At 33.4% G+C, this 26,347-nt stretch overlaps 1 protein-coding gene across 1 annotated transcript in view; it reads left to right on the top strand.

The window, feature by feature from the left end:
• The window catches only part of CDH19 (cadherin 19), a gene marked incomplete at its 3' end in the record, with an annotated part of 55,197 nt that overhangs the window by 6,111 nt on the left and 22,739 nt on the right, over positions 1 to 26,347 (top strand). The window contains exons 3-7 of the mRNA XM_082640574.1: positions 4,296 to 4,415; positions 7,455 to 7,619; positions 9,656 to 9,837; positions 10,582 to 10,835; positions 23,068 to 23,189. Of these exons, the coding sequence (XP_082496700.1) occupies positions 4,296 to 4,415; positions 7,455 to 7,619; positions 9,656 to 9,837; positions 10,582 to 10,835; positions 23,068 to 23,189 (843 nt within the window). The remainder of the gene's footprint in view (positions 1 to 4,295; positions 4,416 to 7,454; positions 7,620 to 9,655; positions 9,838 to 10,581; positions 10,836 to 23,067; positions 23,190 to 26,347) is intronic.

Here is a 26,347-nt window from a genome sequence, read left to right as displayed (position 1 = left end):
TCTCAAGGGTAATATAGACAAACAATATCAACTATCAATGTAATGGATAAAATGCAGAATTTATATATTTCAACATATTATGTTGTAAGTTTATTATAGGAACAAGTAAACTGAGAAATTACTTTTATTAAAATCTGATTCTGAGACAATAATTTTTTAGAATTAAACTTTTGTTCACTTAACAGTGTAGATACCAACTGATTTAAGAAATCTTCAGACTGCAAGAGTGCAGTCATTGGCTCTTTGCATTTCCAAATAGTTTGGTCATCTGTGATCTAGCTATGCTGACTCAACTCAGAGACTCACAATGACCTTTGGATCCTTCAGTCACCAAGAGAAGGCTTTTCCCACTCTCTCGTCTACATTCCTTGCTAATTCAATTTCATGAATCTAGTCAATTTAAAATTTTAAGAGTTGCCATCAGTTATTCAACTCTAATTACAGGATGGTGTCTTAAGGTGGAATAATAGGAGTTAAGAGTGAGAGGATTCAGTATATACATATTCGTTCTGGGTTATTGGCCCTTCCCTTTACACATAATCATTGTGATCATTTTGCATTGTCACCAGTGTTCTAAAGTAGGGCGATCAGATTTCCAGTTCTACCTATGACAGCCCTACTAAACCCTATTTTTTTTTCTGGCATCTTGTCCTAGAAGCATTTGTCCCTGTTTTTTAATTTTTAAAAAATTGTATTAGTACCTGCATTACAACAAGCCAGAGTTAATTTTGTAGACATCTACTTTTTTTACTTGCAGCTTCTTCCATGGTGTGTGAGAAAAAGTGTGTGAGTCATGTGGACAGTGAATAAAGTTGTTTTAAGACATGGTTAAATCTGAAAGAGGGCTAGTTATAACCCAGTACACTATATGATAAAACACAGTTAAGCTAAGAAACCTATTAAATAATGTGAATACATATGAAGAATATCCTTCTGATGATATATTTCAGGTTAAAATAGTCTGCATATCTTTCATTAATGTACATATAGACCATTTATTCTTTAGAAATACAGTTATTTCTAATATAATTTAGAGAGAATTTAATTTTTTATCCATTAATGTAATAAACCCAACTTTGTCACTTGTAGTGAGAGCACAGTAAAATGAATAAAGAGAGACTAAACAGGTTAGATTATATATGTGACATGTACCATGCTTCATACATTGATTGAGTCAGTAATGCACATTAAAGATGATACTCAACAACTAAGTGTCTGTTGCCTATATTTAACTGGTAACACAAGGAAGAGGGGACTGTGAAACAATTATTGATTATTTCCATGAAAGACACATTATTGGCCACATAGTGATTTTGTCAACTTTGTATGCACTATAGTATAGCATACATAACTGCAAGTGAATGCACAATTCCTCTTACACATGACAAGTCCTAATGGAAAACATAAATATACAAAATATTATCAAATATTTTTGTATTTCTTAATTGCTTTGATGTTTATTTATTATTACTATTTATTTACATTTGACTATTTTTTGAAGATTTCTACAGTATTTAAATTACTGATTAGGAAAGTATACAGGCTTACTTCTCTCTATTTACTTTTTTAGAAAAACCATTTAGAAAATATTTAGAGGGTTTAAAGTTGCTTAATCTGTATTTAATGAATTGTAATGTCAATAAAACTGAAACAGGAAAAAAGGAAAGACTGAAACAACTGAAGAAAATAAAATCAGATCATCAGAGTGATGTAAGAATTGAACATTGCTAAAGTCCTTCTGAATTTTATAGATGACATTTACAAATTATAAGTAAGAATAAAGCAAGACTTTATGCAATGAATTTTTGGAAATTCTGCTGCATATTTGTATCATCTTAATTTATTTTACATTTCTTTTTTCCGTGGTAAGTTTATAGTAAGATTCACAGACACATGATTTCACACACATACACGCATGCACACACACACTCACAAACATAAAAAGTGAATCACTGGTTAGTCATCAATTGTTCATCATCAAGCACTGTTTGAAACATTGTAGAATTATGCCAGTTCTGTAGGATTGCTACTTTTAATTTAAAAGTGCAGTGAGTCTTATAAGGGAGAACAATAATTATTTTCCTAGAAATTGAACTCCCTAACAAATTCACGTGAGAGAGTTATTCTGAATATTTATATCATATTTTTATCCACTAAATTTTCTGAGTTTGACTTTTTTTTATTTACCCCACACGCAAAGAAATTATTTTTTGTGACATTAATATATTACATTAAGTTTTCCATTTAGTAGAGAAAAAGGTCATGACATATTAGGACATTGAAGAGGTATGTTTTGGTTAGAAGTAAATGAAGCGTTGATTAAAATGGGCTTTAAAATAAACTGAACTGGGAATAACAACCTAACTCCATAGCTCTTGTCTCTAGAAATGAAGTATGGGTGGTCTATGAGTCAGTGCATTTTCTTAGTCTTCCTGATTCTCATTTGTACGGTACTAAGTTAAGAAATCTAAAGTCTTAATTAAGAATTTCTCTTGGTCAACAACTAAGAGTACAATGATTTTGACTATTGTTTCTGAAGCCAAATACAGGTGGTCTAGTTCTGAAAACTAGAGACAAGAAACCCTGATAGAAATAAATGAAATGGAGACATCATGAGGAAATGTAGGGGAAGGAAATGAATGAGTGCAAAGAAGCGTAGTTAAAAGAACAAGACTTGCCTATTACAAACTGATAGAAATGTCTCTAAGAAGCCTTTTGTTGGAATAATTCTTTACGATTCCTACAGGGATGTATCTATCTATTCATTTATTTAGTATTTGTATTATTGTGATATAATTGACATATAGTATTGTGTAAGTGTAAGGCGTACAATGTGCTGATTTCATACATTTATATATTGCAATGTGGTTACCATTATAGCCTTACCTATCATTTCCATCATGTCACATGATTATCATTTCCGTGGTGAAAACATTTCAGATCTAGTCTCTTAGCAACTTTGAAGTTTATAATACAGTATTGCTGACTATAATCACTATAAGGTACATAATCTCCCCAGAACTTATTCATATTCTAACTGTAATATGAATATATTACAAACATCCTTTGACAAACATCCCAATTCCCCTACAACCCAGACCCTGGTAACCAGCAATCCACTGTCTCTGTAAGTTCCGCCTTTTTTTTTTTTTTTTTTTTTTTTTTTTTAGATTCCTCGTATAATTCATTGCATACTCTGCCTTTGACTTAGCATAATGCCCTCAAGGTCCATCCATGTTGTCTCAAATGGCAGGAATGTATTTAAAACACCTGAAACTAATGAGTGTCTACATGTTGAGTGGAGGACAGTACAAAACAAGTGTTAAATAACTAACATAACAATTCTAAAACAAAGTAGCAAATACTATCAATACATGCAATTGAGGACCACAGTAAAAGTTTCAACATTTTTATTACTGAAGCATAGAATGGCTTCATATTAGAATGTGTCAGTTTATAAAATTAGATTGTAATGAAAAACTTCATAATGCTAATTTCACATAAAATCACAAGCCTATTTGATTTAGTGCCATTTGTGTTGCCATTCTTATTGACATAGAACATAGTGTCTCAAAGATGTGGATTTCCAACAAGACCCATAATGCTAGATTCCATGTTTACATAAAAATAATTGAAAAGCTCATTAAAGAAAGATTTTTAATTTGACCATTAATTTTAAACATACAAATACTTATTTCCCATGAGTTTTATTGATTGTTACTGAATTTTAATAAGAATACTTACCTTATCAATCTGGTAGATTTTGTTTTGCACTTTAAAAATTTCTTTAAAGAAAGTAGGCATTTTACAGAAGGGGATGAAGCAAGCCAAATAATTATGCTCATCTTCAGCTTGACACTGTGTCGAGATCATTTCAATAATCTTAATTAATATTTTACTAATATTCTGTAATTTTTTGAGGTACAGGTCACAACATAGTTTTTTGAAGAAAACTGTTTCTAATTTCCCTTTGATTCCTCTGCTAATAACACATCTTTAAATGATCCTTAATTATGTATTGTAATGGGTTGTTTAATAGTTATATTTCATTAGATCACGGATTCACATATTTAAAACTCTACATGGTATGTGGAAATTAGGGTTATTTTGTATAAGGTTATATTTTCTTGTCTATACAGAAAGATACTTGTTTTATAATTCAGAACAGGGAGGACTAGTCTTTTATTGCATATCATCATCTTGCTTGCTAAAGAAAGAATACCTTACAGAACTGGAATCCGTTTTTCAAAAAGACCATAGGCTTAATTTCTTGTAACTGTGTATTTTCTCCTCAGGAACATTTGTCATCCAGGTGACAGCAAGTGATGCTGATGATCCTTCAAGTGGAAATAACGCTCGTCTCCTGTACAGCTTACGACAAGGCCAACCATATTTCTCCATTGAACCAACAACAGGTATTCCTGGAAGAAACGAAGTGCAATTCAACATGATTCTAAGGCAAAGTCAGAGCAAAAGTTCTCTGCCTACAAACATGTTGTAAAGTAGACCTGATGTTTCAATAAATAAATGGGTTGTAATGTTAAGCATTTAATTATTTTTAATCTTTTAGCTGGTTTTTCTAAGGTTGGGAGATTGGACTTTTCACACCCATATCACAAATGATTTGTGTGTGGGATATAAAACATACTTAAGGTTTATTACAAATTAATTACAGAACTACAGACAACCTAATTTAAATATATGGGGAAAAGACATTTACAAGCAATTGACAAAAAATTGACAAACAAAAAGTCTGCAAGCATATTAAAATTGCTCAACCTCATTAGTCATCATGGAAATGCAAATTAAAATCACAGAGTTACACCTGTACACCCAGCCAGAATGAGATTAAGCTGAGTTTATGGCTGGGTGTAGGAACTTAAAAAAAATTAGTTCTGTATTTTATGTCTTTTTGATTCACGTGAATACAACATTTGCTTTTTCTGTCCTCCAATTTCTGTTAATCAATTGAATACTTTATGAAATAAATTTTAAAATTGCTCTTATTTATTTACATCTATTAAACAGTTAAGAATTATGTGACATTGATTCATTTAACAAATATTGATTGCTTTGGTCACTACAAAGATTAAACCCATATAAATGAGCTTATAGACTCTAAAGATGAGAGAAAAAAAAAACCTGGCTAACCAACCAAGAATGTGGCAAGTTCCAAAAGCAATAAAATTATGTGATTGTTAATGAGACAAATATTATTTCCATCTTTATGACCTGAAAAGCTTTAAAAAATTAAACATGTGTTGGGTCTTTAAGCATTTGTTATTGATTCATTCATTTAGCAAGTATTAAATAGGTCAGCCTTTATCAATCAAGTTTCTTTTGAGAATCAGATTCTGAAAAATATGATTTGAGTGACTATATTCTAAATTCTCCCCAGGATAATACCTAGTTTCTATTATTCTGAATGTACAGGTTACAGTTATTTTAATACATGCAATGGATGCCTTAAGACATTCCCTTACACAATTTTGGTTGAGAAGGGTTGAACATGCAACAGGCATTGTACAGTGTACCAAGTTTACAGCAGGACACCACTGCAACGTTAAAAAAATAATAATAGGGCTTCCCTGGTGGCGCAGTGGTTGAGAGTCCGCCTGCCGATGCAGGGGACACGGGTTCGTGCCCCGGTCCAGGAAGATCCCACATGTCACGGAGCCGCTGAGCCCGTGAGCCATGGCCGCTGAGCCTGCACGTCCGGGGCCTGTGCTCCGCAACGGGAGAGGCCACAACAGTGAGAGGCCCACATACCATAAAAAAAAAAAATAATAATAATAATAATAATAAAAGGAAAGCAACAGGGACTCTTTTCTCTTGGAACTTACAAATAAATATTAAACATTTGTGTATTAATAAATACATGCATTGAGTTTGTGAATATTATGAAGTGAAATAAACAAGGTTCAATAGAAGAAAGTAAGAACTCCTTCATATTCTGTGACCAAGGCAGAATACACTGAAACCAGAATGCTGAGCTGAGCACGTGACCAAGGTAGGAGAGCATGGAAAGCATTCTAGGTTATGGGAAGAATGTATAGGAAATTCCTGAGAAAGGAGAGTGTTTAAGCTCTTAGACTAACTAGACATCAGTGTGAAAAAGCACCGAGGAGGAGAATAGAAAATGGGCTATCTGTGTAGTACATGTGTGCTGGGTGACACTGGATCTTCACAACCATTTTGAGCACTTTTCCTCCAGCCCTCACTGACTTCTTAAACATATTGAGCAGATTAGCTAAAGCAATTAATTGCATTAATGGAGGAGCAGTAGAGCCGGCAGCAAGACAATTGGAAGCCAAAGCACAGAGGTAGTAAGTTTTTGAGTGTGTAAGAGGATCTATGAATATATATCCTTTATCCATTCTGAAGGTAAGAAGACATGTTGAAAATAAAGTCAGCAAAGTTAATTGAAGCCTCCATACATGGGAAGTGATGGCCTCTGTGTTCGTCTCACTCGCTGACTAGTCTCTACACCTTTGGATATATAGTTCCAAAACTCTAATACTATTCTCCTTTTCTAATAGGAAACACAATTCCCTGTTGAGTCACACACAGGGAGATATTAGGAGCATCTGTTTCATATATTCCATGGTTTCCATACTGATTCATATAACAGAGTATAATTGTGAAACACTTCAGTCCACAATTAAAATCTCATCATTATGTGGTCCAATTTGTCCTTCTTTTATTTTTTACAGGTATCACACTTTTTTAATTAACACTTTTTCCCCAGACATATTTGAAGATTAGCCATTCTCTTTCTTATATTTGTATTATGTGTTCCCCAAATCTTTAGGATTACAGCCCTTCTATTCACCACCTTAAATTTTTCCTAGGTTTTTTTCAGTGATGATTAACTTTTTACTAAATAATTTTATAGAAAGTGGACACTTATTACAACATTTCCGTGGTCCAATATGGATATGAATATCTCTGTTGGTGGATTATGAATAACTGTGAGTCTAAAATCAGCTCTTCTTCATATATTATGACTCAAAATAGATTTAACATCACAGGTGCACAATATTTTTGCATAAATTTGTTATTATAGTTTTATATGTAACCATAATAAACTAACTTCTTCTAAGTTTAGGGGAAAAGTTAATTGTAGAGCCCTGATATTATGTTAGAGAAGAAAGCAGAAAATAAGTTGAGGTAAAAATAAGACATTCTTCTTCTCTCCCTGTGGTTTATCTTAACATAGTACTTTATTAAGATTCCACTACTATTAGTATTGTGATGACCACTCTAAACTTTAGGCAGAGGTGGTGATTGACTTATTATTTTTGTATTTTTTTCTCCAGGGCAGCATCTAGCACATTGTAGTGGTTCAAAATGTGTCAAAAGAATGATTTTATGTTTGAATTCTTAAGAAATTAACTAGGAAGATGTCATGGTTAATAATGAAATAATAATTATAGTTTATTATGTCTTTAAAGGGGTCATAAGAATATCTTCTAAAATGGATAGAGAACTGCAAGATGAGTATTGGGTGATTATTCAAGCCAAAGACATGATTGGTCTGCCTGGAGCACTGTCTGGAACAACAAGTGTATTAATCAAACTTTCTGATGTTAATGACAATAAGCCTATATTTAAAGACAGTAAGTAAAAAGGATTCTAATAAATAATTTTATTTTATTATTTTATTATTAATTTTTAATTATTAAAATAAATTAAAATAATTTATAATAAATTAAATTTAAAATAAATAAATTTAAATTTTATTTAAAATTTTATTTTAAATTTAAATAAATTTAAAATAAATTAAAATTACTATTTTATTATTAATTATTTGTTTTATTTATTTTATTATTAATTAATTATTATAATTAAATTAATTATTAATTAATTTAATTAATACACAAGTGTATTAATCAAACTTTCTGATGTTAATGACAATAAGCCTATATTTAAAGACAGTAAGTAAAAAGTATTTAATAAATAATTTTTGAAAGTATGGGAAATAGCACAAACTAAGTCTTGATTTAGCAAAGTGCTTAAAGCATCTGCTTTCAGATTTAGGGTAGTGTCACTCTTTCCTCCAGATTAACTTGTTGGCAATTTTTAATTTGTACAATCAAATAAAAGTTTCTTTTAATTTTCCTACAATGAAAGAGGCACAGTAGCACAGTTAAACTGTTACTTCCTGAAAACAACAAAATGTTACCAACTTTAAAGTAACATTTCTCCCACCTAAAAAAAGGAAAACCTCACAAAGCAGTCTGTGGAATGACTTGCTATATGCTACTAAGGAAGTCAAGAATCCCTTTAAAGAGAAATTATACTGAACATGCTCCTTTTTTTAATTCTAAAAAGATTTATTCTTTAGGATATTAACACATGTGATTATTTTGTACATTTTAGCATAAATTACAAATGATATATGGATGACTAGTTCTTTGTAAGTTTTATGCAAGTTACTTCTGAAAAGTAAAGAGAAAAAACTTATTTATATTTATATCTATGTATTTCAAATATAATTGCCATTATTTTCTTGTGACGAAAACAATGGGGTCATCTGACTTCATCTTTCTCTCTCTTTTTCTTTTTTTTTAAATTTATTTTATTCAGATATAGTCGATTTACAATGTTGTGTTAATTTCTACTGTACAGAAAAGTGATTGAGTTATACATATATATAATTCTTTTTGATATTCTTTTCCTTTATGGTTTATCAGAGGATATTGAATATAGTTCCCTGTACTATTCAGTAAGACATTGTTGTTTACCCATTCTATATATAATAGTTTGCATCAGCTAGCCTCAGACTTCCAATCCATCCCTCCCCCACCCCCATCCTCCTGACAACCACAAGTCTGTTCTCTGTGTCTCTGAGTCTGTTTCTGTTTCATAGATTAGTTCATTTGTGTCACATTTTAAATTCCACATATAAGTGATATCTTATGATATTTGTCTTTCTCTTTCTGAGTTACTTCAGTTAGTATGGTAATCTCTAGGTTCATCCATGTTGCTGCAAATGGCATTATTTCATTCTTTTTTATGGTTGCATAATATTCCGTATCTTTCTTTTCCATTTCCACTAATGGAATGGAGTTAATGCAATCCAGGTTCAGATTCTCAAAGTCAAACTGTTACCCTTAGAACTCAACTATTTGTTTTTGGACTCTACTGTCTTTAATTCATACTTATATTGGGTTGGCCAAAAAGTTCATTCGGTTTTTTTTGTAACATCTTATGGAAAAACCCAAATGAACCTTTTGGCCAACTCAATATTTATTGGTTATTTTAGGTATCAGAGAATGCTTGAGTGAAATTGAAAAACTCTTTTTATTAAATTTAATTTGTCATGGTGGAAGGATACAATAAAAATAAACCTATGGATATTGAGAAGGTATGCATATGAATAGAAATTTGGAAACTATATGTACTGGTGAAAGGACTTCCTAAGATATATTTAAGAGAAAATAATAGGTACTCAAAAAATTTGAGGGAAATGTTCAGATTGCAAAAAAATAAAGGGAGAAAGAGAGCAACAGAGACAGGTATTTAGAACAAGTAATTGGTGAAAAGGGTGGGTATGGTTTTTCCGACAGCCCATAATAAAGGGAGGGTGCTATATTTGGGAGATTTTTACAATAATTATCTGTGCAAAATATCCTGAATTTTGTTTTTAAAGGTTTATACCGCTTGACTGTCTCTGAATCTGCACCTGTTGGGATGTCAATTGGAAAAATCATGGCATATGATAATGACATAGGAGAGAATGCAGAAATGGATTACAGCATAGAAGATGATTCAAAAACGTTCGATGTCATTACTAATAATGAGACCCAAGAAGGAATAATTATATTAAAAAAGGTAGATGCATTAAAATTGTTTTGCATAATAATGCAAAATCAAATCAGAAATACATATATATTTTGTGTAACCAGTTAGTTTTTGCTTTGTTAAGTAATTAAAATAAGACCCTGTGATTTAGTTTAGGGAGCAAAAGAAAAGATATATGTGCTTTTATAAAAAATTCTAAGATATTTCATTTTTTAGAATATTAACATATATGATTATTACCTACATTTTAGTATAAATAACAAATAATAATATACAAAGAGCTAATTATTTATCAATTTTATGCAAGATACTTCTGAAAAAATAAAGAAAAAAGCTCAGTTATTTATATTTTATATCTATATATTTCAAATATAATTGAGGAGAGAGTTAATTATTACCGAGATCTTTTGAATTATATTGTAGAGTAGTTTTTTTTAAGATTTTAATATACAGGAGAAACTTTTTGAAATTCTCTTAAATAACAGGAAATTAATCCTCAACTCTATATTTATACTCAGAAAAGTATATTTTTAATCCTAAATAAAAAATATAATTATTAACCCAAAACATTTTATAATAGACATAAATAACAAAATACACATAGGGATTTGCTACGCAACTACTTAATGATATCAGAGGGATCCAAGAACATAAATAGTAAAACCTAACTGGAAAGCAACTGAGACTTAATGTAACAATAAAAACTTTTTTTTTCTTAAGTAATTCCTCGGGTCACTGATACCAGTTTTCTGTGTACACTGCATTTCTTTGCAGAAAGTAGACTTTGAGCACCAGAACCACTATCGTATTAGAGCAAAAGTTAAAAACCGCCGAGTTGATGAGGAGCTCAGGAAATACCATACTGAAGCTTCCACCACTTTCATCAAGATCCAGGTGGAAGATGTTGATGAACCTCCTGTTTTCCTCCTCCCGTATTACATATTTGAAATCTTTGAAGGAAGACCGTACGGATCATTTGTAGGCACCGTCTCTGCCACAGATCCAGATCAGAGGAAATCTCCTATCAGGTATGTCTGGAAGGCCAGCTTTGCATTAGTAAATGAGGGAACACAGATTAGCTTGAAAATAATATTTCATATTAATGTAACAAAGATATATCTAGATCTGTATTTCTCTCTAAGGTACTTATAAAATTTGCAACAGTTTAAACAAATTGAAGCAGGAAGCCTCACTATTGGTTAAGATGCAGTGAAATAAGCACTTGAAAACATGTGCAAGAAAGAGGCAATCACCAACTAAAATTAGATGCAGTCAACTCTCTATTAATTGGGGTAAGAAGGTGAAGGAAAAGAAACCCTTGATTATGCCAAATCAGAGCAGAAACAAAGCTGATCACAATGTGGTTCATCTAAACACTGTTTAATTAAAATGATATTCAAAAATAAACTAAGCGTTTATAGGGTACCGCTAAAGGAGTAAAACTGAAGTAAGCCCAATCAATTAGAAATAAATTTCTGTGTTGCAATTAAACAATATTTACCCTCTATTAAATTAGTCTGTTATATTCAGGTAGTATATTTTCTTTCTTTTTTTTTTTTTTTGTATTCACATCATAGTTCTGGCTAAAAATAAAAGCAAAACCTGTTACATGTTTCCTTCCACCACCTTCCCTTGCTCATCCATTTTCCATACTTTACAGTCCAGGGACTTACACAAACTTCCATATATTTATTAAGGTGCTGGGTACTGCTTTGCTCTTTGGAAGGGCTACTGACACAAAGAAGAGCTTCTTTAAATTTCTGAGACAGACAATGCTCCCACTTTTCCACTGTAATTCCTAATCATAAAATGCTGCCTTCTAATATGTAGATACACTTCCTATTTATTAGCAGTAAATTTAATAATGAATATAAGTATATATGTAGAATATATATATGTGTGTGTATATACAAGTTGGTAAATTAATTGTTTAGATTTTAAAGAGTATATTAACCTGTTTGTTTTTCTGACAATACTAAAGAATACATAATTTTAAAAAATGCTTTCATGATTAAAGCTTTCATTATATTATTCTTTATAATAATAAAATTGTCAAAACAATTTAAATATCTAATCTCGGTGGTGTAAATAAGGCAATGAATGATGAATGCTTTCTAATGATGCTTATTAACATAAAGACATGGCATGATTCTTTAAAAATAACACAAAATAAAAAAAAATAATAATAATACAAAATCATTAGAGTCGTATGTTTACTACAAGTAAAATATTATGTAAAATAAATGAGAAAAATAAGTGAGCACACCCAAATATCAACAGAGGTTGTGTTTTCTTATTTTTGTTTTTGTTTTTGTTTTTGTGTTTTTGTTTTTGTTTTTGTTTTTGTTTTTGTTTTGTTTTTGCTGTACGCGGGCCTCTCGCTGCTGTGGCCTCTCCCGCCGCGGAGCACAGGCTCCGCGGCCACGGCTCGCGGGCCCAGCCGCTCCGCGGCACGTGGGATCCTCCGGGATCGGGGCACGAACCCGTGTCCCCTGCATCGGCAGGCGGACCCTCAACCACTGCGCCACCAGGGAAGCCCCCTATTTTTGTTTTTTTAAATTTAATTTAATTTAATTTTTTTTATACAACAGGTTCTTATTAGTCATCAATTTTATACACATCAGTGTATACATGTCAATCCCAATCTCGCAATTCACCACACCACCACACCCACCCGCCCACTGCTTTCCCCCCTTGGTGTCCATATGTTTGTTCTCTACATTTGTGTCTCAATTTCTGCCCTGCAAACTGGTTAATCTGTACCATTTTTCTAGGTTCCACATACATGCTTTAACATACGATATTTGTTTTTCTCTTTCTGACTTACTTCACTCTGTATGACAGTCTCTGGGTCCATCCATGTCTCTACAAATGACCCAGTTTCATTCCTTTTTATGGCTGAATCATATTCCATTGTATATATGTACCACATCTTCTTTATACATTTGTCCGTCATTGGGCACTTAGGTTGCTTCCATGACCTGGCTATTGTAAGTAGTGCTGCAATGAACATTGGGGTGCATGTGTCTTTTTGAATATGGTTTTCTCTGAGTATGTGCCCAGTAGTGGGATTGCTGGGTTGTATGGTAGTTCTACTTTCAATTTTTAGGAACCTCCTTACTGTTCTCTATAGTGGCTGTATCAATTTACATTCTCACCAACAGTGCAAGAGGGTTCCCTTTTCTCCACACCCTCTCCAGCATTTGTTGTTGGTAGATGTTCTGATGAAGCCCATTCTAACTGGTGTGAGGTGATACCTCATTGTAGTTTTGATTTGCATTTCTCTAATAATTAGTGATGTTGAGCAGCTTTTCATGTGTTTCTTGGCCATCTGTATGTCTTCTTTGGAGAAATGTCTATTTAGGTCTTCTGCCCATTTTTGGAATGGGTTGTTTGTTTTTTTAATATTGAGCTGCATGAGCTGTTTATATATTTTGGAGATTAATCCTTTGTCCGTTGATTCATTTGCAAATGTTTTCTCCCATTCTGAGGGTTGTCTTTTCATCTTGCTTATGGTTTCCTTTGCTGTTCAAAAGCTTTGAAGTTTCATTAGATCCCATTTGTTTATTTTTGGTTTTATTTCCATTACTCTAGGAGGTGGATCAAAAAAGATCTTGCTGTGATTTATGTCAAAGAGTGTTCTTCCTATTTTTTCCTCTAAGAGTTTTATGGTGTCCGGACTCACATTTAGGTCTCTAATCCATTTTGTGTTTATTTTTGTGTATGGTGTTAGAGAGTGTTCTAATTTCATTTTTTTACATGTAGCTGTCCAGTTTTCCCAGCACCACTTATTGAAGAGACCGTCTTTTCTCCATTGTATATCCTTGCCTCCTTTGTCATAGGTTAGTTGACCATAGGTGCTTGGGTTTATCTCTGGGCTTTCTATCTTGTTACATTGATCTATGTTTCTGTTTTTGTGCCAATACCACATCGTCTTGATTATTGTAGTTTGTAGTATAGTCTGAAATCAGGGAGTCTGATTCCTCCAGCTCTGTTTTCTTCCCTCAAGACAGCTTTGGCTTTTCAGGGTCTTTTGTGTCTCCATACAAATTTTAAGATTTTTTTGTTCTTGTTCTGAAAAAATGCCATTGGTAATTTGATAGGGATAGCATTAAATCTGTAGATTGCTTTGGGTAGTATAGTCATTTTCACAATATTGATTCTTCCAATACAAGAACATGACATATCTCTCCATCTGTTGGTATCATCTTTAATTACTTTCATCAGTGTCTTATAGTTTTCTATATACAGGTCTTTTTTCTCCCTAGGTTGGCTTATTCCTAGGTATTTGATTCTTTTTGTTGCAATGGTAAATAGGAGTTTTCCCTTAATTTCTCTTTCAGATTTTTCATCATTAGTGTGTAGGAATGCAAAAGATTTCTGTGCATTAATTTTGTATCTACAACTTTACCAAATTCATTGATTAGGTCTAATAGTTTGCTGGTGGCATCTTTAGGATTCTCTATGTATAGTATCATGGCATCTGCAAACAGTGACAGTTTTACTTCTTCTTTTCCTATTTATATTCCTTTTATTTCTTTTTCTTCTCTTATTGTCACAGCTAGGACTTCCAAAACTATGTTGAATAATAGTGCTGAGAGTGGACATCCTTGTCTTCTTCCTGATCTTAGAGGAAATGGTTTCAGTTTTTCACCATTGAGAATGAAGTTTGCTGTGGGTTTGTCATATATGGCCTTTATTATGTTGAAGTAGGTTCCCTCTATGCCCACTTTCTGGAGAGCTTTTTATCATAAATGGGTGTTGAATTTTGTCAAAAGCCTTTTCTGCATCTATTGAGATGATCATATGTTTTTTATTCTTCAATTTGTTAATATGGTGTATCACATTGATTGATTTGCATTTATTGAACAATCCTTGCATCCCTGGGATAAATCCCACTTGATCATGGTGTATGATCCTTTTAATGTGTTGTTGGATTCTGTTTGGTAGTATTTTGTTGAGGATTTTTGCATCTATATTCATCAGTGATATTGGTCTGTAATTTTCTTTTTTTGTAGTATCTTTATCTGATTTTGGTATCAGGGTGATGGTGGCCTCATAGAATGAGTTTGGGAGTGTTCCTTCCTCTGTAATTGTTTGGAAGAGTTTGAGAAGGATGGGAGTTAGCTCTTCTCTAAATGTTTGATAGAAATCACCTGTGAAGCCATCTGGTCCTGGACTTTTGTTTGTTGGAAGATTTTTAATCACAGTTTCAATTTCATTACTTGTGATTGGTCTGTTCATATTTTCTATTTCTTCCTGGTCCACTCTTGGAAGGTTATGCCTTTCTAAGAATTTGTCCATTTCTTCCAGGTTGTCCATTTTATTGGCATAGAGTTGCTTGTAGTAGTCCCTTAAGATGCTTTGTATTTCTGTGGTGCCTGTTGTAACTTCTCCTTTTTCATTTCTAAGTTTATTGATTTGAGTCCTCTCCCTCTTTTTCTTGATGCATCTGGCTAATAGTTTATCAGTTTTGTTTATCTTCTTAAAGAACCAGATTTTAGTTTTATTGATCTTTGCTATTGTTTTCTTTGTTTCTATTTCATTTATTTCTGCTCTGATCTTTATGATTTCTGTCCTTCTGCTAACTTTGGGTTTTGTTTGTTCTTCTTTCTCTACTTCCTTTAGGGGTAAGGTTAGATTGTTTACTTGAGATTTTTCTCATTTCTTGAGGTAGGCTTGTATAGGTATAAACTTCCCTCTTAAAACTGCTTTTGCTGCATCGCATAAGTTTTGGATCGTTGTGTTTTCATTGTCATTTGTCTCTAGGTATTTTTTGATTTCCTCTTTGATTCCTTCAGTGATCTCTTGGTTATTTAGTAACGTATTGTTTGGCCTCCATGTGTTTGTGTTTTTTATGTTTTTTTCCCTGTAATTCATTTCTAATCTCATAGCGTTGTGGTCAGAAAAGATGCTTCATATGATTTCAATTTTCTTAAATTTACTGTGGCTTGATTTGTGACCCAAGATGTGATCTATCCTAGAGAACGTTCCATGCGCACTTGAGAAGAATGTGTAATCTGCTGTTTTTGGATGGAATGTCCTATAATTATCAATTAAATCTATCTGGTCTATTGTGTCATTTAAAGCTTCTGTTTCCTTATTTATTTTCATTTTGGATGATCTGTCCATTGGTTTTAGTGAGGTGTTAAAGTCCCCCACTATTATTGTGTTACTGCTAATTTCCTCTTTTATAGCTGTTAGCAGCTGCCTTATGTATTGAGGTGCTCCTATGTTGGGTGCATAAATATTTACAATTGTTATATCTTCTTCTTGGATTGATCACTTGATCATTATATAGTGTCCTTCCTTGTCTCTTATAACATTCTTTATTTTAAAGTCTGTCTTATCTGATATGAGTATTGCTACTCCAGCTTTCTTTCTTTTTTTTCTATATAACCAAGTTTATTTATTTATTTATTTATTTATTTATTTTAACATCTTTATTGGAGTATAATTTCTTTACAATGGGGTGCCAGCCTCTGCTGTATAATAAAGTGAATCAGTCACACATACACTTATGTCCCCATATCTCTTACCTCTTGCATCTCCCTCCCTCCCACACTCCCTATCCCACCCCTCTAGGTGGTCACAAAGCACTGAGCTAATCTCCCTGTGCCATGCAGCTTCCTCCCACTAGCTATCTATTTTACATTTGGTAGTGTATATCTGTCCATGCCACTCTCTCACTTTGTCCCTGCTTACCATTCCCTCTCCCCGTATCCTCAAGTCCATTCTCTAGTGGGTCTCCATCTTTATTTCCATCTTGACCTAGGTTCTTTTGACCATTTTTTTTTTAGATCCCATATATATGTGTGAGCATACGGTATTTGTTCTTCTTTTTCTGACTTACTTCACTCTGTATGACAGTCTCTAGGTCCATTCACCTCACTACAAATAACTCAGTTTCGTTCCTTTATATGGCTGAGTAATATTCCACTGTATATATGTGCCACATGTTCTTTATCCATTCATCTGTTGATGGATGCTTAGGTTGCTTCCAGGTCCTGGCTATTGTAAATAGAGCTGCAATGAACATTGTGGTACATGACTCTTTTTGAATTATGGTTTTCTCAGGGTATATGCCTAGTAGTGGGATTGCTGTGTCATATGGTAGTTCTATTTGTAATTTTTTAAGCAGCCTCCATATTGTTCTCCATACTGGTTGTATCAATTTACATTCCCACCAACAGAGCAAAAGTGTTCCCTTTTCTCCACACCCTCTCCAGCATTTACTGTTTGTAGATATTTTGATGATGGCCATTCAGACCGGTATGAGAGGATATCTCATTGTAAGTTTGATTTGCATTTCTCTAATGATTAATGATGTTGAGCATCCTTTCATGTGTTTGTTGGCAATCAGCATATCTTCTTAGGAGAACTGTCTATATAGGTCTTCTGCCCATTTTTGGATTGGGTTGTTTGTTTTTTTGATATTGAGCTGCATGAGTTGCTTGTGTGTTTTGGAGATTAATCCTTTGTCATTTGCTTCATTTGCAAATATTTTCTCCCATTCTGAGTGTTTTCTTTTTGTCTTGTTTATGGTTTCTTTTGCTGTGCAAAGACTTTTAAATTTCATTAGGTCCCATTTGTTTATTTTTGGTTTTATTTCCATTTCTCTACGAGGTTGGTCAAAAAGGATCTTGCTGTGATTTATGTCACAGAGTGTTCTGCCTATGTTTTCCTCTAAGAGTTTGATGGTGTCTGCCTTACATTTAGGTCTTTAATCCATTTTGAGTTTATTTTTGTGTATGACGTTAGGGAGTGTTGTAATTTCATTCTCTTACATGTAGCTGTCCAGTTTTCCCAGCACCAGTTATTGAAGAGGCTGTCTTTTCTCCACTGTATATTCTTGCTTCCTTTATCAAAGATAAGGTGACCATATGTGCATGGGTTTATCTCTATGCTTTCTATCCTGTTCCATTGATCTATATCTCTGTTTTTGTGCCAGTACCATAATGTCTTGATTACTCTAGGTCCATAGTATAGTCTGAAGTCAGTGAGCCTGATTCCTCCAGCTCTGTTTTTCTTCCTCAAGATTGCTTTGGCTATTTGGGGTCTTTGTGTTTCCATACAAATTGTGAAAATTTTTGTTCTAGTTCTGTGAAAAATGCCAGTGGTAGTTTGATAGGGATTGCATTGAATCTGTAGATTGCTTTGGGTAGTAGAGTCATTTTCACAATGTTGATTCTTCCTATCCAAGAACTTGGTATATCTCGCCATCTGTTTCTGTTCTCTTTAGTTTCTTTCATCAGTGTCTTATAATTTTCTGCCTATAGGTCTTTTGTCTCCTTAGGTAGGTTTATTCCTAGATATTTTTTTCTTTTTGTTGCTGTTGTAAATGGGAGTGTTTTCTTAATTTCACTTTCAGATTTTTCATCATTAGTGTATAGGAATGCAAGAGATTTCTGTGCATTAATTTTGTATCCTGCTACTTTACCAAATTCATTGATTAGCTCTAGTAGTTTACTGGTAGCATCTTTAGGATTCTCTATGTATAATATCATGTCATCTGCAAACAGTGACAGCTTTACTTCTTCTTTTCTATTTTGGATTCCTTTTATTTCTTTTTCTTCTCTCATTGCTGTAGCTAAAACTTCCAAAACTATGTTGAGTAATAGTGATAAGATTGGGAAACCTTGTCTTGCTCCTGATCTTAGTGGAAATGGTTCCAGTTTTTCACTACTGAGGATGCTGTTGGCTGTGGGATTGACATGTATGGCCTTTACTATGTTGAGGAAAGTTCCCTCTATGGCTACTTTCTGGAGGATTTTTATCATAAATGGGTGTTGAATTTTGTCAAAAGCTTTCTCTGCATCTATTCAGATGTTCATATTGTTTTCTCCTTCAGTTTGTTAATATGGTGTATCACATTGATTGATTTGCATATATTGAAGAATCCTTGCATTCCTGGGATAAACCCCACTTGATCATAGTATATGATCCTTTTTATGTGATGTTGTATTCTGTTATCTCATATTTTGTTGATGATTTTTGCGTCTATGTTCATCAGTGATATTGTCCTATAGTTTTCTTTCTTTGTGACATCTTTGTCTGGTTTTGTTATCAGATTGATGGTGGCTTCACAGAGTGATTTTGGGAGTGTTCCTCCCTCTGTTATATTTTGGAGGAGTTTGAGAAGGATAGGTGTTAGCTCTTCTCTAAATATTTGATAGAATTCGCCTGTGAAGCCATTTGGTCCTGGGCTTTTGTTTGTTTGAAGATTTTTTTCTTTTTTTTTTTTTTTGCGGTATGAGGGCCTCTCACTGTTGTGGCTTCTCCTGTTGTGGGGCACAGGCTCCAGATGCGCAGGCTCAGCGGCCATGGCTCACGGGCCTAGCCACTCTGTGGCATGTGGGACCTTCCCATACTGGGGCATGAACCTGTGTCCCGTGCATTGGCATGCAGACTCTCAACCACTGTGCCACCAGGGAAGCCCTGTTGGAAGGTTTTAAATCACAGTTTCAATTTCAGTACTTGTGATTGGTCTGTTCATATTTTCTATTTCTTCCTGGTTCTGTCTCAGAAGGTTGTGCATTTCTAAGTATTTGTCCATTTCTTCCATGTTGTCCATTTTATTGTCATATAGTTGCTTGTAGTAATCTCTCGTGATCCTTTGTACTTTTGCAGTGTCAGTTGTTTCTTCTCCCTTTACATTTCTAATTCTATTGATTTGAGTCTTCTCCCTTTTTTTTCTTCATAATTCTGGCTAATGTTTTATCAGGTTTTTTTTATCTTCTCAATGAATCAGCTTTTAGTTTTATTGATCTTTGCTATTGTTTCCTTCATTTCTTTTTCATTTATTTCTGATCTGATCTTTATGATTTCTTTCCTTCTGCTAACTTTGGGGGTTTTTTTGTTCTTCTTTCTCTAACTGAACTTTATTTATTTATTTAAATTACAAATTTTTTTTCGGCTGCACCACTTGGCTTGTGTGATCTTAGTTCCTGATTAGGGATTGAACCCAGGCCCTCCACAGTGAGAGTACAGAGTCCTAACCACTGGACCACCAGGGAATACCCACAAAATTGATTACTCTTAAAAACAGTTTGTGAGAGCCTACAAAAAGAATATCTTTCAATGTCTTTTATGGACGTTCATTTAGAGTGTCTTTCAAATAATATTATGCTTAAATAATAGGTTCACAGATTTCTTTCCATGTGGTATAATTTGATGTAGCAAATGTTCAATATCAAATTTATATTAAAAAGTCCACAAGAACACATTTCAGGAGGTTTCCCCCTTTTTTTGGAAGCAAAAGATCCAGAAAATACTAAATAATTTCAATTTGAGTTTTAATTTGATAACATCTCTTCCTTAATACTCACCCCATGGCAAGATATATAGAAAGCAAAGGGAATGATAATATAGGGGAAATGTATCGCTTTTCCCCTCAGCGATGTTCCATTGCTTGGGAAAAAGAGATTAACACATAGTAAGCAGGGTAAAATATACCTACTTCCAATAACTTATATTACTTAGGTTTTCCTCCTGAATATCACCTCATGTTTCTGTGAAGCATAGGCATTTCCAGGCTCATTTTCAGCAAGTCTTATGTGGGATAAATCAACTTGTTTAACGAAATATTCTTGTCATTGTCAAGAGCAGACAAACTTGAGAAGTAAGTTTGCCTTTGTATAAATTATTATAATAAGCTTTATGGTAACTGCTTAAGAAAACTGGGGGCAGGTATGAAGGAAGAACGCAGAATCTAGACCTGAAAGTGAGATGATACAGTTGCTTCAAGGAGCCTAATGTGTTGGGAATTAGAGCTTAGAAGCAGTCTGTAATAAAAACTCCATCATACAATTATGGACACTCCACAAGAAATTTTCCTTATGATTTTCATTTTATCCCCATTTGCTGTATTACCATATTGTTTAGATTCCACATATAGGGCATATATTCTTTTGCCACTACTGTGGATGATTCATTCTTTGGACATTATTAAATTTTCCTTTTTAACTAAGCCTATAGTCAAATTTTATAATATTTTATAAATATGAGAAAGAATATAGTTTTTTCTGTTAGAAAAAGAAGAGCAATTTAAATTCAAGCAAGCAAAAAAAGGAAAAGAAAAAAGAAAGTAAAAAACATTAGAGCAGGAGCAGTGAAATTGAAAATAGAGAAATACAGTGAAATGAAAAGCTGTTTCTTCCAAAACACTGGTAAAAATGATCAATCTAACCAGACAGCCAAGAGGGAAAGAAGAGATTAGACAAAAATTACCATTATCAGAAATGGAAGAGGGCACATAACTATTGAACCCATAGATATTAAACAATATTATAAGGAAATACTATGAACAACTCTACACCTATGAATTCAGACCAATTCCTTGAAATTCCTTGAAAGAAACTACCAATATTCACATAAAAGGACAAATAATCTGAGTAATCAGGTTTGTGAGAAAGAGCCCAGCTCAGGAGCCAGAAGCAGGTTTGTATTTAGTTCAAGAATGACAGGGATATCTTTCACCAGTGGAAGAGGCTGTCTTTAAACATCTTTCACCTGTGCATTAAAAAAGTACTTTAAAATTCTTCAAAGATCTGGTGGAGTTGCACCTACTTGAGAATCTCTAGGCTTTGTATTTGGGCTTGGCTATTATGTGCCTCAGTTTTTCTTCTGGGAAGTGGGAATAGTAGAGGCGTACGAAAATTAAGAACCCGATATAAAGGCATCCTTATATGTATGGAAGAATCATTTGTTTCTATCATTCTGTCAGGAGCTCTTAGCAGTGAGAAAACATTACATAGCCACATTCTATTCACTCAGCATTTTTAGAGGAATGAAGAGTATTTTAAAAATACTTTGCTTTGTGAAGCAAATCAAAGATTAAAACTTTATATTTTAAGCTTTTTAGTTCAAACTCTTTCTAATATGTATTACAGACTTCTTTCCTTTCTTAAATGGTGTGTATTCACTATTATTTAAAATGTTACTGATGACTCAGGGTCATAATTTTTAAAAACTTTTATAAGCAAATAATCTCAAACTTTTGGTTGGTTTTATTTGGAAGGGTGTATTATAGAAACAGGATATTCTGTACACTTACTACAAAATATTAAACTACTGTTTCATTTTGTCAACAAATCTAAGTAGGAAATGTGACCACATGTGGATATGTAAGCAAATTGCTTATAAAGGTTTAAAAATGAGTAGAGCTAAAACTGAATTCTTTTAAAGCTTAATTCTTTGTAGTTTCTGTTTTAATTTCCCCCTCAACACTAACCTACAAATTAGTGTGATATTTTTAGAGAACTGTCAATTCAAGATTAAAATATTCTCATCTTTTGCCACATAATTATGGTAAATCTCATTGATGTTTTATCAAAATCTTTAGGAATATATATGCAATGAGAAGGCATCACTGAACTCTAGTTATTACTCTTCTTTAATTTTTATTATTAATTATTTGCAAGCAGATAAGACATGCTGAGTACTTCAAAGTCTTCTTTCATTGTGGAATTTGAGATTATTTTCTGGGCTTTTGCATGAGAGAATTTTATTATCTGGCTTCTTTCCATGCATGATCTAATAATAGCACATTACACTTAATATCCTTACTTCCTCACTTTTAGGAGATATGTTTATATATGTATATATGTTTATATATGTATATATATAGATATGTTTATATGTGTACACACACATATATACATATATAAATATACGTAATAAATACATACTTTATTTTTATTAGATATTATCTAATTATTTCCTTAAACAAAAACAAATATTTCTCATATGTCAGCAATCAAGTAATTATAATATGATGCACAGATTTAGAAAGTAACTATGTGGTGTAACAAGGAGACTCAGCAGCCTAAACTAAGAATTTGTTTTACATTGCTTCAAAGGAAAAAAATGTTTCACAAGCTTTAATTTTTACCCCCATTTATTTGTACTTCTCTTCATTTTGCAAAAGACATTTTGCCATTTCTTTTTAACCAAGTCATCCACTTATGAAAATTCCCTTCTGGGAATGAGAATGAGTGACATGTGTTTAGATTTCATACATGTAAATTGAAGTCTAGAGCTGTTTTAGGGTTTTGGTGCTTTTTTTTTTTTTTTTCCTGTCTCCATTGAGTTGAATCTTAAATGTAGAATTTACCTGTCTGAAAATTGTTCAGCATTGCATTAGCTGTGTAGAGTGTGGATCTGATAATATCTTATTGCTTAAAAAGAGTATTATACACTCTTTAAACAGTATTATATGGGGAAAATAATAAAATTAAGGAATTATTTGTGTGTGTGCAGGTATTCTATTACCAGAAGCAAAGTGTTCAGTATTGATGACAATGGTACAGTCTTCACAACTAACCCTCTTGATCGAGAGATTAGTGCTTGGTATAACCTAAGTGTTACAGCCACAGAAAAATGTAAGTACTCATTTGGGAACCACATATTCGTTCCCCATATTTTTTAAACCACTCAGTAATCTCTAAACATAGAGACAAAAGCTAAAGTGTTGCTGAAATTAGAATTAAATGGTATTTTATATGTCAATTCATACACGTGTATTTAATTTATTATTTTAAATTCAAAATGCCTGCACATTCTTACTACAGCTTATTTATATACTTACCACTAAATATCTTTATTTTTATTAGGCAATAAATAATGTTCAATGCAAGAAATAAATCATGGAAAATTCAAAAAAACACAAGAATTAAACAAAAAATCCCTTGAAATTCTAAGAACTTTTAATTATATAATTATATGTTCTTACCATATTTTTCATGAATGCATTTTTATTTTTATTTTTATTTTTTTAAAATTTATTTATTTAGGGCTGTATTGGGTCTTCGTTTCTGTGCGAGGGCTTTCTCTAGTTGTGGCAAGCGGGGGCCACTCTTCATCGCGGTGCGCGGGCCTCTCACCATTGCGGCCTCTCTTGTTGCGGAGCACAGGCTCCAGACGCGCAGGCTCAGTAGTCGTGGCTCACGGGCCTACTTGCTCCGCGGCATGCGGGATCCTCCCAGACCAGGGCTCGAACCCGTGTCCCCTGCATTGGCAGGCAGACTCTCAACCGCTGCGCCACCAGGGAAGCCCATGAATGCATTTTTAAATCAAGTTTTAAAAACTGAATATAAATTTGTAAGTTATTTCAAACTGGACATATAAAGTATTGCCCAGTAAAATGTGTTCAAATTAAACTCATTGTGTCAGCAGTGCTGATAGTCACATCTTTAATAACCAGTAGTGACCAGTTTTTTTTCACAGAGAGGCAGATGATTCCATTTTCAAGTTGCAAAACTAGATAAAATCATCCCAGTTTACCACTTAGATTGTGTCTTCAGAATTCTCAGTCAGAATTAGATCAACCATATTCATTCAGGCTCAAAAGAATGGATAAAACACAATGGAAAGGATTATCAAAATCTTCCCTATTACTTAGTCAATGGTTTTAATATAGTACAGTAAAGGATTCAATTTGTGAGTTTTCAATGTTTTAGATTGCATCCTTTCAAAACTGATTTTGCATGGAATTTTATTCATCGTGTTTACTTTCTTGGCTTGTTCTTTGAAAGTCTTTGAACATATATCTTACTCCTCACCTTAAGTAGGCTGATGAGACGGTGGAGTACAAAGCATCTCTTGCATATTTTTTGTCATACATTGAATAGCTCTTTGGAAACTGCAGAAGGACTGCGTCTGGGTTTTGAGTTTTCTGTTTAACTAAATGATAAATGATGGGGAGCAAATGTTGCAGGGGAGTAAATGCCTGCTGCACAGAAGAAACACCAAGGCTTTTGGTGTCAGAAAACACAAAGATGTTTGTCTAAAAGCAAGAAACTTTTATTCACTGTATATTTCTGAGAACAAATTATTTATATCATTACTTAAAAGACTGCTGAGAAAAGAATTCAAATCAGTTCAAAGGAAGACTGGACATCTTTGAAAAATGTGTTTCTACGTAAAGTAGCCTTCAACTATTGAAAGAGCATTTTTTTTTACAACTTTATTGGAGCATAATTACTTTACAATGGTATGTTAGTTTCTGCTTTATAACAAACTGAATCAGTTATACATATACATCTGTTCCCATATCCCTTCCCTCTTGCGTCTCCCTCCCTCCCACCCTCCCTATCCCACCCCTCCAGGCGGTCACAAACCACCCATCTGATCTCCCTCTGCCATGCGGCTGCTTCCCACTAGCTATCTGCCTTACATTTGGTAGTGTATATATGTCCATGCCTCTCTCTCGCTTTGTCACAGCTTACCCTTCCCCCTCCCCATATCCTCAAGTCCATTCTCAAGTAGGTCTGTGTCTTTATTCCTGTTTTACCCCTAGGTTCTTCATGACATTTTTGTTTTTTTTCTTAGATTCCATATATATGTGTTAGCATACGGTATTTGTCTTTCTCTTTCTGACTTACTTCACTCTGTATGACAGACTCTAGGTCTATCCACCTCATTACAAATAGCTCAATTTCATTTCTTTTTATGGCTGAGTAATATTCCATTGTATATATGTGCCACTTCTTCTTTATCCATTCATCCGATGATGGACACTTAGGTTGTTTCCATCTCTGGGCTATTGTAAATAGAGCTACAATGAACATTTTGGTACATGTCTCTTTTTGAATTATGGTTTTCTCAGGGTATATGCCCAGTAGTGGGATTGCTGGGTCATATGGTAGTTCTATTTGTAGTTTTTTAAGGAACCTCCATACTGTTCTCCATAGTGGCTGTACCAATTCACATTCCCACCAGCAGTGCAAGAGTGTTCCCTTTTCTCCACACCCTCTCCAGCATTTATTGTTTCTAGATTTTTTGATGATGGCCATTCTGACTGGTGTGAGAAGATATCTCATTGTAGTTTTGATTTGCATTTCTCTAATGATTAATGATGTTGAGCATTCTTTCATGTGTTTGTTGGCAGTCTGTATATGTTCTTTGGAGAAATGTCTATTTAGGTCTTCTGCCCATTTTTGGATTGGGTTTTTTGTTTTTTTTGTTATTGAGCTGCATGAGCTGCTTATAAATTTTGGAGGTTAATCCTTTGTCATTTGCAAATATTTTCTCCCATGCTGAGGGTTGCCTTTTTGCCTTGTGTATGGTTTCCTATGCTGTGCAAAAGCTTTGAAGTTTCATTACGTCCCATTTGTTTATTTTTGTTTTTATTTCCATTTCTCTAGGAGGTGGGTCAAAAAGGATCTTGCTGTGATTTATGTCAGAGTGTTCTGCCTATGTTTTCCTCTAAGAGTTTGGTAGTTTCTGGCCTTACATTTAGGTCTTTGATCCATTTTGAGCTTATTTTTGTGTGTGGTGTTAGGGAGTGATCTAATCTCATACTTTTACATGTCCCTGTCCAGTTTTCCCAACACCACTTATTGAAGAGGCTGTCCTTTCTCCACTGTACATTAAGAGCATGTTTTACTGAATTTATGTAAATAATTAGCCACTGTAATCGTAGTTTATATATAAGGGGTTTTTTTTTGTAAGACTATATCATTAATTTCTGTTAAATTAGAAGTACTACAATTTGTTATTAAAAAGCAGAGTCTTTAAAATATATTATTTGTATTGTTAG

This window comes from Mesoplodon mirus, assembly GCF_964341445.2.
Source record: "Mesoplodon mirus genome assembly, chromosome: 13".
Taxonomy (NCBI): domain Eukaryota; kingdom Metazoa; phylum Chordata; class Mammalia; order Artiodactyla; family Ziphiidae; genus Mesoplodon; species Mesoplodon mirus.
Note: the sequence above shows the minus strand (reverse complement) of the source record. Positions and strands in the feature narration are given on the sequence as shown.